The 18195-nt window shown below is 35.1% G+C and overlaps 3 protein-coding genes across 5 annotated transcripts; all 3 read right to left on the reverse strand.

The window, feature by feature from the left end:
• Positions 1-654: 654 nt before the first annotated feature.
• LOC110712223 lies at positions 655-4378 on the reverse strand. Of its 2 annotated transcripts, XM_021890683.1 has the most exons (4): positions 3978-4378; positions 3497-3685; positions 3165-3373; positions 655-2062 (listed from the first exon to the last, which is right to left on the reverse strand). In XM_021890683.1, the coding sequence occupies exons 1-4, from the start codon at positions 3982-3984 to the stop codon at positions 1565-1567; spliced, it is 903 nt and encodes a 300-aa protein (XP_021746375.1). In that variant the 5' UTR covers positions 3985-4378; the 3' UTR covers positions 655-1564. The 2 variants fall into 2 exon arrangements, with proteins under 2 accessions (XP_021746375.1, XP_021746374.1); XM_021890682.1 differs by having other exon boundaries at positions 3165-3685.
• Positions 916-1491, reverse strand: LOC110712258 (UBP1-associated proteins 1C-like). Its single transcript, XM_021890719.1, has one exon. It carries the CDS (start codon positions 1489-1491, stop codon positions 916-918), a length of 576 nt encoding a protein of 191 aa, XP_021746411.1.
• A 1880-nt stretch (positions 4379-6258) lies between the features above and the next one.
• LOC110712265 (probable protein phosphatase 2C 60) lies at positions 6259-16794 on the reverse strand. 2 transcript variants are annotated; one of them, XM_021890727.1, is made up of 11 exons: positions 16641-16794; positions 15412-15535; positions 12239-12302; positions 10883-10991; positions 10240-10393; positions 9253-9378; positions 8974-9097; positions 7654-7730; positions 7408-7460; positions 6971-7025; positions 6259-6759 (listed from the first exon to the last, which is right to left on the reverse strand). In XM_021890727.1, the coding sequence occupies exons 2-11, from the start codon at positions 15526-15528 to the stop codon at positions 6526-6528; spliced, it is 1113 nt and encodes a 370-aa protein (XP_021746419.1). In that variant the 5' UTR covers positions 15529-15535; positions 16641-16794; the 3' UTR covers positions 6259-6525. The 2 variants fall into 2 exon arrangements, with proteins under 2 accessions (XP_021746419.1, XP_021746418.1); XM_021890726.1 differs by lacking the exon at positions 16641-16794 and adding an exon at positions 16445-16587.
• Positions 16795-18195: the final 1401 nt, after the last annotated feature.

The following is an 18195-nucleotide window of genomic DNA, read 5'->3' on the forward strand; positions in this document are numbered from 1 at the left end:
TGCGATTTTTCCCAAATTGTCTAGTTATTATGGTCATTGTTAATGTGAAGCATCACATTAGTAGGATCATATGATATTATGTACTTGCACGGTTGCACCAATCTCGCAGGCAAAGTGCCTAAGTACAACGATCCCCTTTTCCCTTTCCACAACGCCCCTGATTTTTCATCCCTTACAGAACATACAGTATGAATGAATATGAAAGCAGCATCCTTTTAATGACAACATCCTGAAGCTATTCTTGAATGTTCTTTCTAAAATTTACCTCAGGTCGCGCAGAATCTTTGTACTAGTCAAGTGCTATGTTAGGCTATGTATGCACACCCAAATATTGACAGTGTCAGAGGCTTGTTTTTGCATAGGTCGGTACCTGATATACTAAATTGCCATTAAAAGGGGTATTTAGAGATCAAGTGCTGAATGTTGAATGTAATGCTCAATTGTTTCAGATTCTGATGTTCCTAGATTGTTGAGTAATGTATGCACACCTGAATATTGACAGCGTCAGAGGTAACCTGTGTTATTAAATGGGTCTGTCTAGGCTATCAAGATCTTAGTAGAAAATTGAGCGAACTAGATAAGCAAGTGCTTTCACTTAAACCTGTATGAATTACTAGGCTAGTAATTATAAGTGGGAACTGGTAACTCAACAAATAGCAAGAAGACTATTATATTCCAAAACAACTGCATTTCTCTGTGATTCCTTCTTATTGACAACTACGGAGTAGTTAGAAGTGCCAATTGCCGTGAAATGGAAGCATATTTCCGTGGCCAAAGGTAGAAACCTTTGCTAAATTCTAAATAAAACAGAAAAAAGATAAGAGCAAATATACTGAGAAATTTCTAACTACCTTAAATTAGCTTTTTGCTCTGTTTAGTTCACCACTGTCAGATCAATTTTTGTTCCCATATTGCTCAACATTCTACTGCTGCATCTTGGGAACCTTGCCCACCTTCTGATGCTTCTTTCGGCACATTTGACACAACTATGAGACCACCGCCAATCTCTCGTAGTAATTTCATGTGTTTACTACTCTTTCTGTGATTAGCCATTGTTGCTTCATCGTAAGTTCCTTCATTGCACATCTTGCAGTGCCATAACTTCACAGGTTTCCCATTCATCTCCTGACTATGACCACTTTTTTTCAATTCTTCTGTCTCTGCTTCATCCCTATCTAATCCAATCTTCACAGTGTTCAGTGTGTTGACTTTTTCTTGCTCACTTGCTTGGCTTTTGCCTGGCTTCGTACTTGCATTAGTTATTTCTTGTTCATTATTGAGGCCCTCCTCGCTCTCCAAGCTCTTTTCTCTGACAACTGAATCAGAATCCCCATTACCATCCTCTTGATGAGCCAACCCTGCCTTAGCCTTGTGTTTTTTTCCTTGAAGATGATCATTCAAGTTTTTCTCTGATGCAGCCGATACTTGGCATAATGAACAGTACCATTTGTGTATGTTTTCATTCTTTCCCTTTGCTGGTTCAGCACGCATTCCTTGACTAACTCCAAGCCTAGCCTCCTTTGCTTTGTGCTTCTTTCCTTGGAGATGACTATGTAGGAGTATCTCAGAAGTAGCAGATATTTGACACAAAGAGCACTCCCATTTTGTGGTAACTTGGCTCTTCTCTTCCTCCATCGGCTGCACATTGCTTTTTTTCTTCCTCCATTGGCTGCACATTGCTTTTTTCTTCATCCATTGGTTGTTCTTGATTTTGCTCTTCCTCCACAGGAAGCACATGGTTTTTCACTTCCTCCTCAGACTGCGCCAAGCTTTCTGCTGCTTGCTTCATAGGCTGCTTTGAATTCTCAACGGAATTATTTTCCGTGCTATTAATGCTGGCTGTGTCGCCAGATTTAGTCGCAGCTTCCTTTGCTTTGTGCTTCTTCCCATGTAAATGCAGATTCAACCCTCCTGCTGATGTAGCAGAAACTCCACACAAGGAGCAATTCCATTTCTTCTTCTGCAAGTCCTTACTTGCAACAGAAGCAGTCTCTTCGTCACTTACAGGTACTGATGTTTCAGCTTTCCTTTTTATGCCAGAGATGCCTGAACTAGGCATAGCCTGCAGAATGATGATAAAGAACACATAATTGTCAAATGTCAATGAATTAAACAAAATGTAAATTGCCAAATCAAGGAAACCGATGGGAACATGGGGCTATGAGGAGGGAATCAAGACCAATCAATTAGCTATAGTCGTAGGTAACCAACAACACGAATAAGATATTGCTAAACGGCAATCTATTCGCTCACCAGGCAGTCAGCCATAATGGAACATTAAGGACTGAAAGTAGGAGAAGTCCAGAGACTGATTAAACATATTAATAAACAAGAATGGCAACAAAAGTTGAGATCTTGAGCCATCCTGCTGCATAAGCATACGAGTTTCGGGCTCGTAAACAATGAAGCACTTAATCATTATGAAACACCACCAAATATATCATTGCCAATAAAGATCATCTAAAAGACTGTAGCTCCAGAAAATCAGTGAAATATCTTAAAAGCAAAAGCTTGTATGTATGTGTGTTAACTTCCAATAAAATAGACCACTAAATCAACATTAGCAGTTGCACATAAATGTAATTTAATAAGCTTTCTTAATGCTCATATTAAGAAATACTTCGTAAGAACTAAAAGTCCTAACACAGCTTATGATCAAACCAAGCCAACTCAACATGCGAGGAATTTTGTTCAGTCTCCGGATAGAATCATTTTATCCAAAATCAAGCAATCTTTTTAAATAAAAATTCCCTATATGGTTTAAGAAATCTCATTAACACTTCCCTCCCTCCCTCCCTCACACACACACACACTTAAACAAAACATAAAATTGCCATTGAGTATGGTAATTCATCTCGGAGATAGATTTATCGTTTCTTGTCAAAGTCATCAACATGCATGATGCATACTCTACTTGCAACCCCCACCCCCTTCGAAAGTTCAGAGCTACAACATTACGGCAATTCAACCCTCATAGTACTTAGCCAGAAAGAATCACATTACCACATCATATAGAAGCCAACAACAATAAACAACGCAGCAAAAACAAAGAGTACAATTGATTTCCAACAACATTCCAATGCCTCAAACAATCATACAAAACACAACCTCGATTTCGAGCTACAAACAAATCAAAACTAGTCACAATGGTAACAAAATTTCACCTGACCCAACACTTGCTGTTCATTCCCACCAAAATCAGCCATAGAATTTCCTGCAAACTGAGCACCAACCAAACTCGGGTGACGTTCAACAGGCCATTTCCGCAAAGCAACATGATCATCATTTAACACATTACTCTTAATTTGCAATGAATCATCATCAATTCCACCAACCAAATTCATTTTCTGCCCAATTTCATCAACAGAATTCCCTACATTAAGCAAATTATTATGCAAATAAGACGATCCGCCTCGAAAACCCGAAAACCCTGATGAATAATTCATTAACATATAAGGATCAACACAATTAGAATCCCTATAAAAACGCCTCATACCCATGATTTCTTCCTCCATCATAAGCTCCATTCTAACCTCGGCTTCGAGTTTTCGACGCCCAATGATCTCAGCAGCAATGATCTCTTCCCTAATCTTCTTCTTCTCCTTATCTATCTCTAGCTCTACTGCATCCATTAACAATGAATTCTTCCCGCCACTATCTTCTTCATTCTTCACTGGAATTTCCCCTAAAAAAACACATTATTTATAAGAATATTATAAAAAAAGAAGCTTAAAATAGAAATATTTTAACAGTGGTTTAGCAAAATGTCCAGAAAAAGCTTAAACTATTAAGATAAATTTATTTTTTGGGCAAATTTCTGTTTAATCTTGGGGTTTAGCAAATTTCTGGGATTTCAATTTTTTATTTTAATGGGGTTAGCAAATTATCAAGAACAGATTGAAAAATTTAAATTTTGGGAATCTGGGTTTTTAGGGGTTTAACAAATTCAATTCAAAAATTGAATTACAAAAACTAACCTTGCATGGGCAAATTATGATCAAACAAGAATGTGAGAGATGATGAAATTGAATTGGGTTTTTTCTCCTTGAGATATTGAATTTTTATGAATTATAATTTGGGGGAAATAACAGAGGAATTTATTAAGGAAAGAGAAACAGAGTGAATGGATGAACTGACTACTGAGGGAGTGAAGAGTTTAATTGAGAATTAATTGCACACAATTAAATAAAAAATAAAAATAAAAATAAAAATAAAGAATCGAATAAAATTTTATTTTTTGGAAGGAAAGAATCGAATAAAAAAATTACAACATCCCAAAAAAAAATTAAAAACACTTTTTGTAGGCACCAAAAACTATGTCACTTTTATCAGTTGCCTTTTGTAGTTTTGTTGTTCGCAATGCATGTATAATGTTGTGGATCCCACACTCCCAAATTGTGTATTTTTTAATGCAAAGTACAAAGTACTTTGACTGTTTGTCTTGATAACTCTATTTTGCAATTTTATGTTTTGACTTTTATTCAGTTAATTTACTTGATTAAACTAGTTTAGCTTGAACTCAACTGAATAATTCTGATCAAAATGTAATGAAAAGGAACTGATCATTTTATTTATTTTAATGCAAAAAGGAAATGATCATTATATTTGCCCTATTTCATGCTAGTTTGAATTGAATACACTAGTGATGTATTACATATTTTTATAGAAAAGAATGCTCTGTATGTTATAAGCCATAAATTGGAATTTTAATAATTAGGTGTTGTTTATTTTACCTTATTTTTACTTATATGATATTCTAATATTAATTTATTTTTTCTAATCTGATCAGATTGTTTGATCTGACTAAATTTGACATATGTATGCTCATTTATAAGGAAAAAAAAATACTCTCTAAGTAAAAATAAGGTGAGCTAAACCTAGCTTTAGCAGATCTCGTGGAGCAATTTATTTATTATGTGAAATAAGGAGTTAAATTTTATAATATTAAGTGGAGTCCATTGAGCAATTTAATATTAATGGATCATTTCTCACTAATTGTTCAAATTCATCTAAAACGAATAAAAAGGGATTAATTTGAAATGAATGGAATATCTAGTTGTTGAATCCATATGTTTTTATAGCATCAACTCTATGAATTATACTTCGTATTATTTAAGGATAACCAAATGTATCAATAGGGAAATCATTACATAGTAAAATATTATGCATTGTCAAACATCAAAGTCAAATTGTTGCAATTATTTTTTTTAAAAATGGAAATATTAGTGAGAATGTACGGTCAAAGTTAATCAAGTTTTATGGAAGAAAAACAAATGGAACAAAGGGGTTATTAATCTAGAATTCTAGATAATTGGGCATCTAAACTTCATTATAGTTGTACTACAACACAAATTTTGAAAAGTTTATCTCAAAAGAGAAAAATTTGATCGCTCATTTTCCACCATAGGATGAGGATTTGATTCTTATTGGGTGAGGCGGATTAAGATGAGGATTCGATTCCAACTTATTGATTCTTTTGCAAGTATATATTTATGATTTACTCAATTCCAGAAAAGGTACACTAAAAAATTTGAGTGATAATTCAGCATGTTAGAATGAGAATCCTTGGGGTTATAGGGTGACACAGTCCATAGAATAAACTTCATGCTTCGGATAGGAAAAAATGGTGTAGAAGTTTGATCTTTAGTAGTCTAGCTGGCTATCGCTAGACTCACGACACAAAGAACTATCAAAGGTTTGACTACGGCCTTGTTTGGGAGTTAGCTTTTAGAGGTAAGCTGATTGAATTAGCTGATTTGACTAGCTAATTGTGATAGCTGATTTGACTAACTGATTATATTAGCTGTTTGTGTAAAACTGTTTGGTAAGTAGCGGTTAGCTGTTTCAGAGATTAAATAACCAAAAAGCTATAAGCTCTTCCAAAAAGCTCCTAATATGAGCTTTTTGAATCCAAACCTCTAACTACCAAACAACCCAAATTTAGCTTTTCGAGTTGATCAAACCTCTCTTTCCTCTCAAACCTCTCTTCTTCCCTCAAACCTCTTAACTCCCAACACCCCCTACGTCTAAGTCTAGAATTTCATGGTGTTTCTTCTTCGTACTCTATAACCCACGCCACACTCTAGCTATTCATTTCACCTTAGGTACCCCGTGTAGATCATCAATGCCATAACATGGGTATGAATGCTTGACATTTTTATTCATGGAAGTCTTCCTAATTAGTCAAGTCTACCACTTTGGACACTTTGACAGGTTATTACCATATTTATATCATTAAAAAACAGCAGAAAAAAGAGATAGGAGAGAATAACCACAACAAGAAGACATTATGTAGTAATCAGCGTCAATAAATAGTCTGCATATTTTCCTAATCCTGGAAAGAACATGATTTAACACCAAAAATCTGTACATCCTATTAAGCTCCAGTTTTTCGTTATATGCACCATAGAACAGAAGTATATTACCAGCAGTTGAGTCATATCTTCATGTTGAGTCAGCTTCATTTACAACAACCTGAAAAATTAACAGTGAACAATTTCTGCAAGTTATATGTGATGTATCAAATTAGCTCGATCCAGTCTGTTCTGGTTCTTGTTTGGAATTATCAGCTTCAGTCACAGGCTGGCTTGGCTCAGATGGTGATGGCTCCTCATTTGTAGATGCAGGGGCATGTGGTTGTATGGGTTTCTTGAACTGAACTAGGATCATCGTCATGTTGTCACAGCCTTCTCCGCCAGCAGTTGAAGGGGCCAAACACCTGTCCATCACTCTCTCACAAATTGCAGATAGTTTATTTTCCTGCACCGTTCCAACATTGTCATAATAAGTTACAAAGATCTCCCGCATCTATCATTCCAGAAATTCTAATTAGGGTTGGAGTAAAAGGAGTCACTGCTTGAAGAGTAGTTATGGAATTTAAAGTATCATGTAAGATGCAACCAAACTTGAATTTTGGAAGATACAACATTTTGAATTTATAAACAATTGTGCCAAACAGTTATTAACTTACCGTGCTCAATTGTTCATGTACAAAATCAACAAGCTGCTGGCTTGACATGCAGTCCCTTTGAACAACCAACAGAGTAATCAGTCTTCATATAGTAAGAGTTGTAAGGGAGGGGAAAATAAGATTAAGAGTTTTTTAATCAAAAAATAAAGCAACAATGCACCAAGTGAAAGCTAGCACATTATCTGTTGCATATTTGTCAATTAACCAACATCGATATCAAGCATAAATTTATATCCATCAGACAGGGACTTAATGAGGATGTATAAAAGAGAAGTTGCTTAAGATGTGGTTATATCCAAACCAAACACGAACTAGTTACATCCTTACAGCATATAATTGCAGGAAGAGTAAGTGGCTATCTAAGTTGCAGGGTGGCATGAAAGGATTAACTTGTACACCACAGCTCATAAAAATTAAGGGAAGGCTTAAATGCTTACCATATGCCATCACAAGCTAGCACCATAAAATCATCATCATCACAAAGTTCAACCTAAAAGGACAAGGAACAGAAACAAGGGATTATCAGAGCTCAGGTGGTTGGAACTTGTAACTATAAAGGAGAACACGGCAATACAAAACAAAAATGATGGCAGACATAACTTAGTTGTATTCGAGAAACTAACCAGACGAAGACATAGCAATTACAATTTACAAATATAAACGTACTGCAGAGATATACTAACCACATTAATGTCAGGATTTGCTGTTACAATTTGCTTTTCAACGGGAAGAAATTTATTTTGCTTGAACTCCATGTCACCTGTCCAAGTGAACCAACTTATAAAATTAACGAAAATTCATATCTGATATAATATATATTTTATCCAAGTATTTCAATCACTCTCTACAGGTGTAATTGTGATCTAGCAAGCTTAACTTAAGCTTTAGGTTAGGTCAACTGCAACTGCAATTTGAACACACTAAGTAACTAGAATCAAGCTCGACCTAAGTGACACTGAACTCTAAAGTACACAAGAGGGTAACTAAACAAACTGTTCGGTGACAGAGTTGATTACTTGTTATGAAGTAGTTAAATAGCATTATGCTCTCTTAGGATACAAAAATTTCATTTAATATTCTGGAATTTGGTAAATCTATCGTTTGGATGTTCAAATAATTTCAAATCTGGAATAATTATTAGATGCTCTTAAACAGCATTTAGATTAAGGATTTGAAACGAACATTGATTAAAAGTTGGTAATTGTTAGCCCACATCCGAACCCACCCTTCTCTGTATTTGTCTCTCTTAGTTATTTGTATTACTGAAGCTGATGAATGTTCTCATCTCCTTTCTCTACATATTCCTTCGTATATATCATCTCCTTCAACCTCCAACAAAGTAGAACACCCACGAGAAGCAGAGTATGGCGTCAACTGTCATATATTAGCACTTGCAATTTATTTATTCCAGAAATATAAATTCTAGTCTTTCCCAAACAGCAAATTTGAATTAAAAATTGAATTTCCAGAATTCAGACCATAATTTCAAATGAAATACTTGTATCCAAACACTACCTTAAATTCTATGTTTGTCATGTAACAAACTCAACAATATTTGGGGTTTGTTGTTTAGTTGACCTAGGAAGTTGTAAACTACTTTATGCAATTCTAATTTGAAAATAATCTCCATCAAAATTTAAAATTTTCAACTTTTACAGAAAGGAAACCAACAAACCACACCATCAATCACAACCCCTCACCCCCCCCCCCTCCCCCGCGGGGAAAAAGCGGGAAACGCATGAATCATGCTGAAGCCATTCAGTTCAACAAAAATAATATATACACACACAAGTCAAATTTGAGATCAGGCGGGTTCAAACACCACTTAACAGTATTGCTAGTAGCAGAAACATAAAGAAGGATAGGAAACTTATAAGACTCTGGAGTACCATATCATTAATAATCTGATATCAGTACAAGGGAATTGACAAGTTATCCCCCAAAAAAATCGGGCAGAAAAAATTCCAACATCTAAAAAATAAAAAACGCATGAGCTTAAGTACCTATAGCTCTTGCAAGGTTCAGACTGCCATTGACCCGTCCTGCATGGATAAACCCGCCAGCTCTCATTATTCTTTCCTTCTCGGCATCCAGTTCAGGTTTGTGATCTCTAGACAAATTATAAGCCTGTGAATGGTATAGGATGGCTAAATCAAGAAACCAAGAAAATTATACGTGATTTGTTATAAATCAAGTAGTTACAGAATATCAAATTGTCATGTGCTGATGTACTTCTTGGATTCCAGTTTGTTTGCTCAAGAAGTGGGAATATCAAAATATACCTGACCCTTTCTGGAGATTACACAACGGGAATCACCAGCATTGGCCACAAGAAGTTGATTTTCCCTAATTACAGCCACGCAAGCAGTGCTTCCAGAAGTAGGACCAGAAAATTCTGAATGAGGCCCCTGGTTGACATACCAACTAAGTCAAAGCAAGAATAAAAATATAGTAGCATATCAATCTGTAGAATAAGGATATCTTTTGATAGATAAAAAAAATAAAAAAAATCAAATGTTGCAATAGCACAGTAAACACTCTTGCATCCTATGATCACAGATTATAGTCCTTAGACTAGATTTAGCACACATCTGGGACGTTGCTTCATTACATTGCCAAGCACTGGACATTTATCCTTTGTAGAATTTATCTATTTTTTATTTTAATTTTTTATTTCTTTTTTTTTTTTTTTTTTTTGGGGGGGGGGGGTTGTTCTATGACCTTACAAGGGACAAGTTATTGAACATTAATTTTCAGTTAAGAACCACAAGATTGCAACTAGGACAAAGTATGACTGCATGAGACAAATGAGTCATCATTTTAGCAACAGTAAAAGCGATAAATGGAGCACAAAGAAAATACACTAAAAAAAGGATGGACGAATTGATGCACTAAAACATCAATTAAAATCAACAAAGAAGATGTCAAATAGATCAAATCAATTGTTTAAAACCCATTGATTTAAAAAGGAAAAACACACGAGACAAAACTTGTATTGCTTCAAGCCTGAGAAGATCATATTATGATAATTAAAATTCATCAGAAACGAACAAAGGCTGAAAATCCAATCTATAATTCTCCCAAATCTACAAGTTGTTCACTAAATAAGATAACAGTGGCTCAAAACAGGAATATGTTCAAGAGCTCAAGATACTAAAAAAAAAAAAAAGAATAGAAGCAGAAACAAAATCATATATACACACTAGCAAAATGTTTCATAATATTATACTTGTAAACTACTATTTTTGTTAAGTAATACAAGTACCCACATCTTCATGGGCCCAATCATCATCATGCCCATTGCCATCAGCAGCTCTTGGAGACCATATTAGCCCCTCTATCATTCCAGTGAATTTGTTTATTTTATCACCCAGAACAGCTAACTCCCTCCACCCTCTTTGTCCACGCATCATTTCATCCATTCTGATTATCAAAGCACCAACAGAGCAAGTAAAGCAGATGAATTAGGCAAGTAAATAGTGAAAAGGTATCTGAGTCACATAGATTGAGTCATATAAACTACATATGCTTTAAGAAGGTTTTCTTCCTCTTCATCTTGTGTGCTAAAACCTTTAGCCTATCCCAATCAATATGTCCACATTATTAATCTAGATGTTTCTAATAGTGCATATATGAGAATATAAGTGAGCAGTAATGCAGGATATAAGATGGAGCACTAAGCAATGTTGACCAATTGTCAAACAATAATACCATGTTGGCATGTAAATGCAGTTTACTTTTGTTATGACTTCTCAAATGACCTAAAGGCATTGACCAGAGGCATCAAATTGTATGGTACACAAGCATATATGTGAGGCTTTCTCAAAATTTCAAAAAGAACCTTGATCCACCAAAAACAAAGGAATATAGATAATATTAAAGTCCATAATCCCAAAGTAAATATATAATCACCTAAAGAAAGATTTTTGCAGAGCTGTTGACAGGTCTCCAGCAGAATATGCTTCACTCTTAAGCACTTGTTGATGAAGGAACTTCGCACAGAACTTGGCAACTACCTTACCTACAGATATAGAAGATTTGCATGAGAATTGAAATCAATAAATGACGACAAATTCACCAAACAACATCAACCTAAAAAAAGCAGCGTCAAAATAATAACTTCAACTATGACATACATGATAAGCCAAAAGGTAATGGATAATATCAATCAATGAATCTGCAGTCATGTAATTTCTGAGACATGGGAGAGAAGTGGTGAAAAGATTTGAATATTAGAATTTTTAGCAACTGAAAGTCTGGAATATCCATCTACAGGGTCGCCAAGTACATCAAGCCAGTAATTAGTTAAGCAGCTTTCCAACAAATTGGTGCGCTACGATCAAGCCCCAGAGAATAGAGAAGTGAGGATATAACATCAAAAACTGACTTGCATGGTAATAATTTTTGAAGACACTGATCAGTGTACTACAATAATCAGTTTAGAAATGTATTGAAACAATTTTAAACATTTGAAGAGCTTTTCTTTTCGTCTTTGTGTGATAGGCTAATGTATAATCAATACTTCCTCCGTTTTATTTACTTGACCAACATTCCTAAAATGGAAATGTCATATTACTTGACCCATGCTATATTGGTAAGCTTCTGGTAGTTAGATTCATTAAATTACCCTTAGAAAGTGCATGTGGAGACAACAATTCATGTGCTTTCAAAGAATAATAAGGTAAACCATGTGCACAAACTACATTGTCTCTCTCCTCTCCTTAAATATTGAGCCAAGAGCTATGGGTCAAGTAAATAAAAAGAGTAAATATTTCAGATCATCACCGCGTTTTAATAATTCATCACAAACAACATTTTCCTGTAAGGAAAGAATGATTGAATGCAAAAGGCTAGCAGGATCAGACCAAATGGGCTTGCTGAAAATAAGAAAGGATTATCGTCTTATCATACCATGCAAACTAATAACAGGTTAATCTACATCAAACACAAATCATTGATCACAGATTGTATAAGCATACAATTTGCAAATAAATCCTCCATAAAGATTCATGATAACATAAGTAACAAGATGATTTCATAAAATGAATCTTCTACGTAACCTATTAAAACAAACACACCCACAGTTCCAACCACACATATTAACTCTTATGGAATGTCAACAATCAACATATACAATTAAGTGTTAACTGTCAACAATCGACACAGTCTTAACTCTAATGGCAATGAAGTCGAGGTTGATATAAACCACATATATAATACGAACATGTGCGACTCCTGAAAGAAATAGAATAAGCTTCCACTACTTACCTCCGTGACCATCATAAACGCCAAAGAATGAAGTCGAATCATCCAGATCGGGAAAGGCAGCATGCTAGAAAAACAGATTGCGAATTCAGTCAAAAACTATTTAGAAGCAATATCCCAGGATGAAAAAGAAGTTCAATTGGAAGTGATTTAGAGAGATCCAGAAACAAGCCATGTATCAGAGATCTTATATACACTCAAGTTTTAACAAGGAAGTAGCCACTTTCCCCTCATGATAAGAAAAACTCACACCATGAATATTTAGTGGGCTAAATCTTGAAAGAGTGGAGTGGGATGGCATAACCAGAGATTGTAATTTTTTGACATGTTAGGCGAGGTAGCAAAATTATGAACATCACTAAAAAGTAACAATATGGACACAAAGATCAGATAGAACCGTAAGGATATGTATCTACAAATAGACTAATTGACATATCCTGTTTCGCAGCATGAGTAAAAGGAATTTAGCTATTTAGGAAAATTTCACAGCTCATTCTACTAGAAATCAGTCCTTCATTGAAGGAAGAAAACCTTCATCAATCCCAAAACAATTGTTGTCCATTCTTTTTAAATCATCTCATTTAAATGTCCACTAATCCTCTTTGGCAATAAATGCATATTGACCCAATCACCTCTCTCTACCCATCTATCTCATCATGTTGTTAATTTAATCACCCAAATCAATACAGCTTTGCAAAAAGTTGAAATAGGCAAGTTACTATGTGATGGAAGAAAAACTTGTGTCCATAATCTATTATGGAAACCATTATCCTATCAAACTTAAAAAAACTCAAATACCTTAATGTCATCATTCTAGCAGTACTTGCAGCTAAGACATTTCAATCAATCAATCAATCAAAGCCTTAATCCCATAAGTGGGGTCGGCTAACATGAACCAAATTTGATTATTCCGTGGGCTAATGCAAATTTGATTATCCCACAAGACATTATTTCCCAAATAGAAATGAGAAGAGTCAACCATTACCTGGGCTAATGCAAACTTGCACAGTGCAGAAACCAGTCAGAAATCAGTAAGACTAGGATGTTAAGGATCCCCTCGCCCCTACCCCCCCCCCCCATACACACACAAACAGAGAGAGAGAGAGAGAGGGGGGGGGGGGGGCTGGGGAAAGGACAGTTTTAATGTCAATCAGTTTAGCACATTTGTATCACAGACAAGCATGATTGAACAGAGTCATGATCAGATTGGTGACTAAAGGGTTTCTGGGATTACACAAGAACAAGTACCATAGCAAAACTGGAACCAGACTATAGTTTAAGCAATCCCATTCTTTTAAAAGGTTACATTATACTAGATCAGGCTTAAATTAATTTAGAATTTCTCCCTTGCTAATGGCTGGGTTAGGGTGATATTAACTTGCACCTCCTCCATTAATGAGGATAAAGAAGAGGCCAGCTGCAAAATAACAGCTCAGGTATAGCAACCATATAATTCACCGTCTTGCAATCAACTAGCAACAATGGCTGACCCGATAATAAATGAGGAGCATCCTAGATTAACCCCAATTTTGGGTCAAGTAGACTTGAGGCCAGCGGTTTGTCGTAGTGTTGGACCAGTCAATAACAATATTGAACAAGCTATTCATGGTATGAAATTGAGTAGTAGGGATTTTCTTCTGAATTTGGGAGGAAGGGTTCAGACAATACTGCAGGTCTTAGTGTCAAGTGCTGCAGTACATCAGAACTTAAATGTCAGCAATCAGGACAGGATCAGTAGGAGGCTGAAAAGTAGAGGGATTGAATACTACAAAAAAAAAAACTTCCTAGATATCCTTGGTCCAATCTATTTGGGGATTCATACCTGCATCAAAGGAAGTTACCCATGGTTTTGTGGCACTTGTGATGTAATACGTGAAGAAATTTGCACAATTAAGAGGAGCTCGGTTAGATGGTTGAAAAACGGAATGCTTCCATTGTTCTGTTTGTTCTAGGTAGGGATCCTACGGTTGCTGCTTTTAATCATTCCATTCATAGCTTCTAATTGGAACTTTTTCTGCTAAACAAGAGGTATTCCTTTATGTTGAAGGTTATTTTGTTGTTCACTTTCAATCTACGGATGACAAAATGCAGTGATTTACTGAATACAGCATAACTTCTTCTCAATACCCATACTTGTTAAACCATGGATGGCTAGGTTATGAGAAAATGGTGATTTCAGTATGGATATAGCTGCCTAACTTGCCTCACCACTATTTCAGTGCTGATAAAAGACTAGAATAAGTAGTTTACTAGTGCTAGTGTTCCATTATATGCTACTGAGAACACATCTAAGCAAATAAGGCGGTATTTTACTCGATTGTTGGCAAAAATGGATGTTAATTTTTTAGCTTCTAGCATTTGGATTAAAGATCCTTATAGTGGCCTGCAGGAACAGCAAGGTATTACAGGAAGCCAACCAATTTTAAAGCTTATTCATTGGTTGGTCATGACTTTGATACTTGGATGCTTCCTCAGCCAGCATACTATACCCAGAACTAATGTGGTTCCAAAAAAATAAACACAGCCAATTAGTTGAAAGAAGTATGTATCATTGTTTGTGAATTCTACCACTTCACCAAATCAATCTATCCCTCCCACAAGGGCCACAACCTCTATCCTGCAGCAGGGTGGAAGTTTCCAGACTAAGGAAAGCAGCCTTTTATCTATGTGAAAAATCCTTCTCAAATTTCTTTATGAGAATGAAAAAGTTACTGATAGTGAATTATATTAGGAAACGGGTAATAGCCTGCAAGGCCATGATGAACAGGTAATCCCTGGCAACAATACTCTCATAAATAATATATGTGTTCTTCGAATGTAAGAGGATTACTTGATCCTCAATAGTAACTTAGTAAGTGGAAGTTAAACATTCTCAGTCAAAAATTATATACTCCCATATGTTAAATGTATTTTAGAAGCCATAGTGAAACCTCATAGGAAGGATAAAACCAATAAGAAATTTGGTGTGTTAGGTGTTTCATCATATGCTAACAGCAATCATTAAAATAAAGTACATTTGAGATATAAGGATATTGCAAATAGTGTCCATTCATCACATAGACTCATGCATTTAGTACTTCAATAAGCTATATGAAACCTCTTTATAACAGATACTTTGTATAACTTAACACTAAATTGCTCATCACAAAACAGATTTATAAAGATAAGCTACTCACAGCATCTTCCATGGTCGTGCGCCAACCTTGCATGGAAGACAATCCAAATTTAACCTTGCTGTTTTCACCATCCTCAGAGAATTTCTCAGTCTTAGGTGTGCTAAGGTAGACACCCATCTTTTAGCTGAAACCAAACAAATAAACTCTTAAACTTCAAACACAAAAAATTTCTAAAACCAACTACAGTATCGTCTAGTTCTCAGTACTCAGTATAAAGTATCACATGTGGCAAAGTAAAGGAATATTAAAATCAAAAACAAAAGGCCAAACTCTGGATAAGAGCTCCAAGAATTACATGAAATTATCCCAAGCAAAAGCATTTAGGTTAAAATTACATCAAGAAACACAATAATTAGACCAATTGCCAAACATCTACGTCAAGAAATACAATCATGCACTGAACTCGACTAATTGCCAAATATGTACATAAGAAACACAATAATTGGAGGACCAATTGCCAAATATCTACATCGAGAAACACAAACATGTACCGAACTCGACCAAATGCCAATACCTCAAGAAGCTCAATTTTCTTCTAACTGCCAACTATAAACATCAAGAAACAAAAGTATGCACGGAACTCAACCAATTGCCAAATTTCTACAGCAACTAACACAATTATTCTCTTTTTCAAGTAGAATTACTCGGCACAATAAGGAAGCAACAATAACAATCTCAAACAAGAATGAGCAACAAAACAAATCGACCCATAACACAATTCAGCAAAACTGGATCCACTACAGAAAACCCAGATCAAATTACACAATAAAATCACTGATCTAAGCATAAACAACCTCCATTAGAGCAAATTACAACTGGGTATATCCAAACATTGCAGAATTAAAGAAACCCAGCTAATTAAACTTAAGACTAACAGAATTATGGAAACCCCAATTGATTATACTTTAAAATTACAGAATTATGCAGACCCCAGTTGATTAAAGTTCGAAAAATAGACAAAAAGTCAAAAAATTATTATAAAAATATTAAAATTGGAAATTGGAAAATGAAACTAGGGTATATTACTACTTACTTGACTACTAGAAATGTTGATCAAGTCCAGAAATTAGGAGAGAGAAAGTGAAAAGTTTAGTGTATATAGATTTATAGGACAAGTACCATTTTTATATAATCTTGTATCTACCTATTAATCTATCATTATTATACCCTCGAAAAAGACAGATTAAACAATAAATAACATAAAAAAAAAAATTAAGAAAAAGATTTACAGTTTATCTTCTGAGAAAAGAGGAATTAATAAAATAATTGGTGGATATTTGATGTGATGAAAAGGATTGAGAGTGAAATGGGCCAATCCAGAAAACGAAGAGGATATGGCTGCTGGTTTTGCTTTTGTTTATGGTTTTATACGAAATTTTCTAGGACTACTATCTTTTTCGAGGATATTCTTTTCTTTCTTTTTTTTTTTTTTTTTTACCAAGGTTTTTTGTTGTGAATAATTCCAATAATCGTAGAAAATAATCACAATTACGATTGTTGAATGATACAAAGTATTATACAAACGATTATGGTCGATGAGGTTGGGTTGAGTTTGTGTTTAGAGCAATAATTGAATGATATAGCATATTACACTTACATTGATGGCCGGTTAATAGATCCGAGTGCGTGTTTAGATTGCTACGAGTAGTAATTAGATGGAGAATAATTACTGAATAATACAAAGTATTACACATATAGTACGCTAATATAAGAGCTTGTTTTAGGCTATTAAAGTTTATGGATGGATTGTATCAATGACGTGGAATAATGTTTTATGGATAGTATCAATGAGTTGGCTTATTAGAACAAATCTTGTCAACATCAATATTTCATATTGCGCTCCCTAACAAACAAAAAATATCCTAGAAAAAAAAAAGATTTTTTTAATTAGATTTTTCTTCAAATGTATTTCATAATACTTGTAAATATTCACAATTGTCCTACAAAAAAAAATCCAAAAAGAGAGCCCCAATTTATATATCAAATAAAAGTGATGTGAGACAAAAGGAAGAGGTGGCATTGCTGGCACATGAAACTTAAAAAAAAAAAAAAAGTGGTGAACTGTATACCCTGTAGTCAGAACTAGAATGTTTCTTTCAAGGATCATGCTAAGAAAGAGCCTTTGTGCAAAAAGTAGGCCTTAAAAAATAAAGGCAAATCATCATCAGATCTTAATCACCTGAATTATCCACAACAAATTACTCTAGAAAGTCATCAATCCAATATTCATTCTACTGTGTGAATGATTCATTCAATTTAGGAGTAACTATTTCGATTTAGCTTCGCCAACACCCTAACCTTAGGAATAAACACCGACTACTATATAGAGACGGAAGAAGTATTTCACTTGATTAGAAAATTGGGTGACCAACAAATGAAAAAATTCCAAAAGAATAACACTATCAAAGGGACAATCTGTAAGACTCCCATATAAACTCAAGTCTAACTTTAGTCCCCTGCCAACAACCTATACGTTTTTCCGTTGGGCTCAATGACGCCACAAACCAGCAGTTTTGACACCCCCTTCATTGTCCGTCTTTTCCCTCCACCTAGTCGTTTCTTCCCATTTACCGAAAGGTGCATACAAGTTATCATCATAATCTCCCTCACTAAGCCCTCGTTCTCTATCCATAATCAGTCTTGCAACTTTCTTGCCTACTTCGATATCTTGATGAATAACACAGGCACTCAGCAATGCGCCTAAGATCCTGTCTCCTGGCTCAAACGGGGCATTGATTCCACAAGTTCCAATGCTTGGTTAAGCAAGTTGGCGCGGCCCAAGAG

The sequence above is a fragment of the Chenopodium quinoa genome, unplaced genomic scaffold, assembly GCF_001683475.1.
Source record: "Chenopodium quinoa cultivar QQ74 unplaced genomic scaffold, ASM168347v1, whole genome shotgun sequence".
Classification (NCBI taxonomy): Eukaryota; Viridiplantae; Streptophyta; class Magnoliopsida; order Caryophyllales; family Amaranthaceae; genus Chenopodium; species Chenopodium quinoa.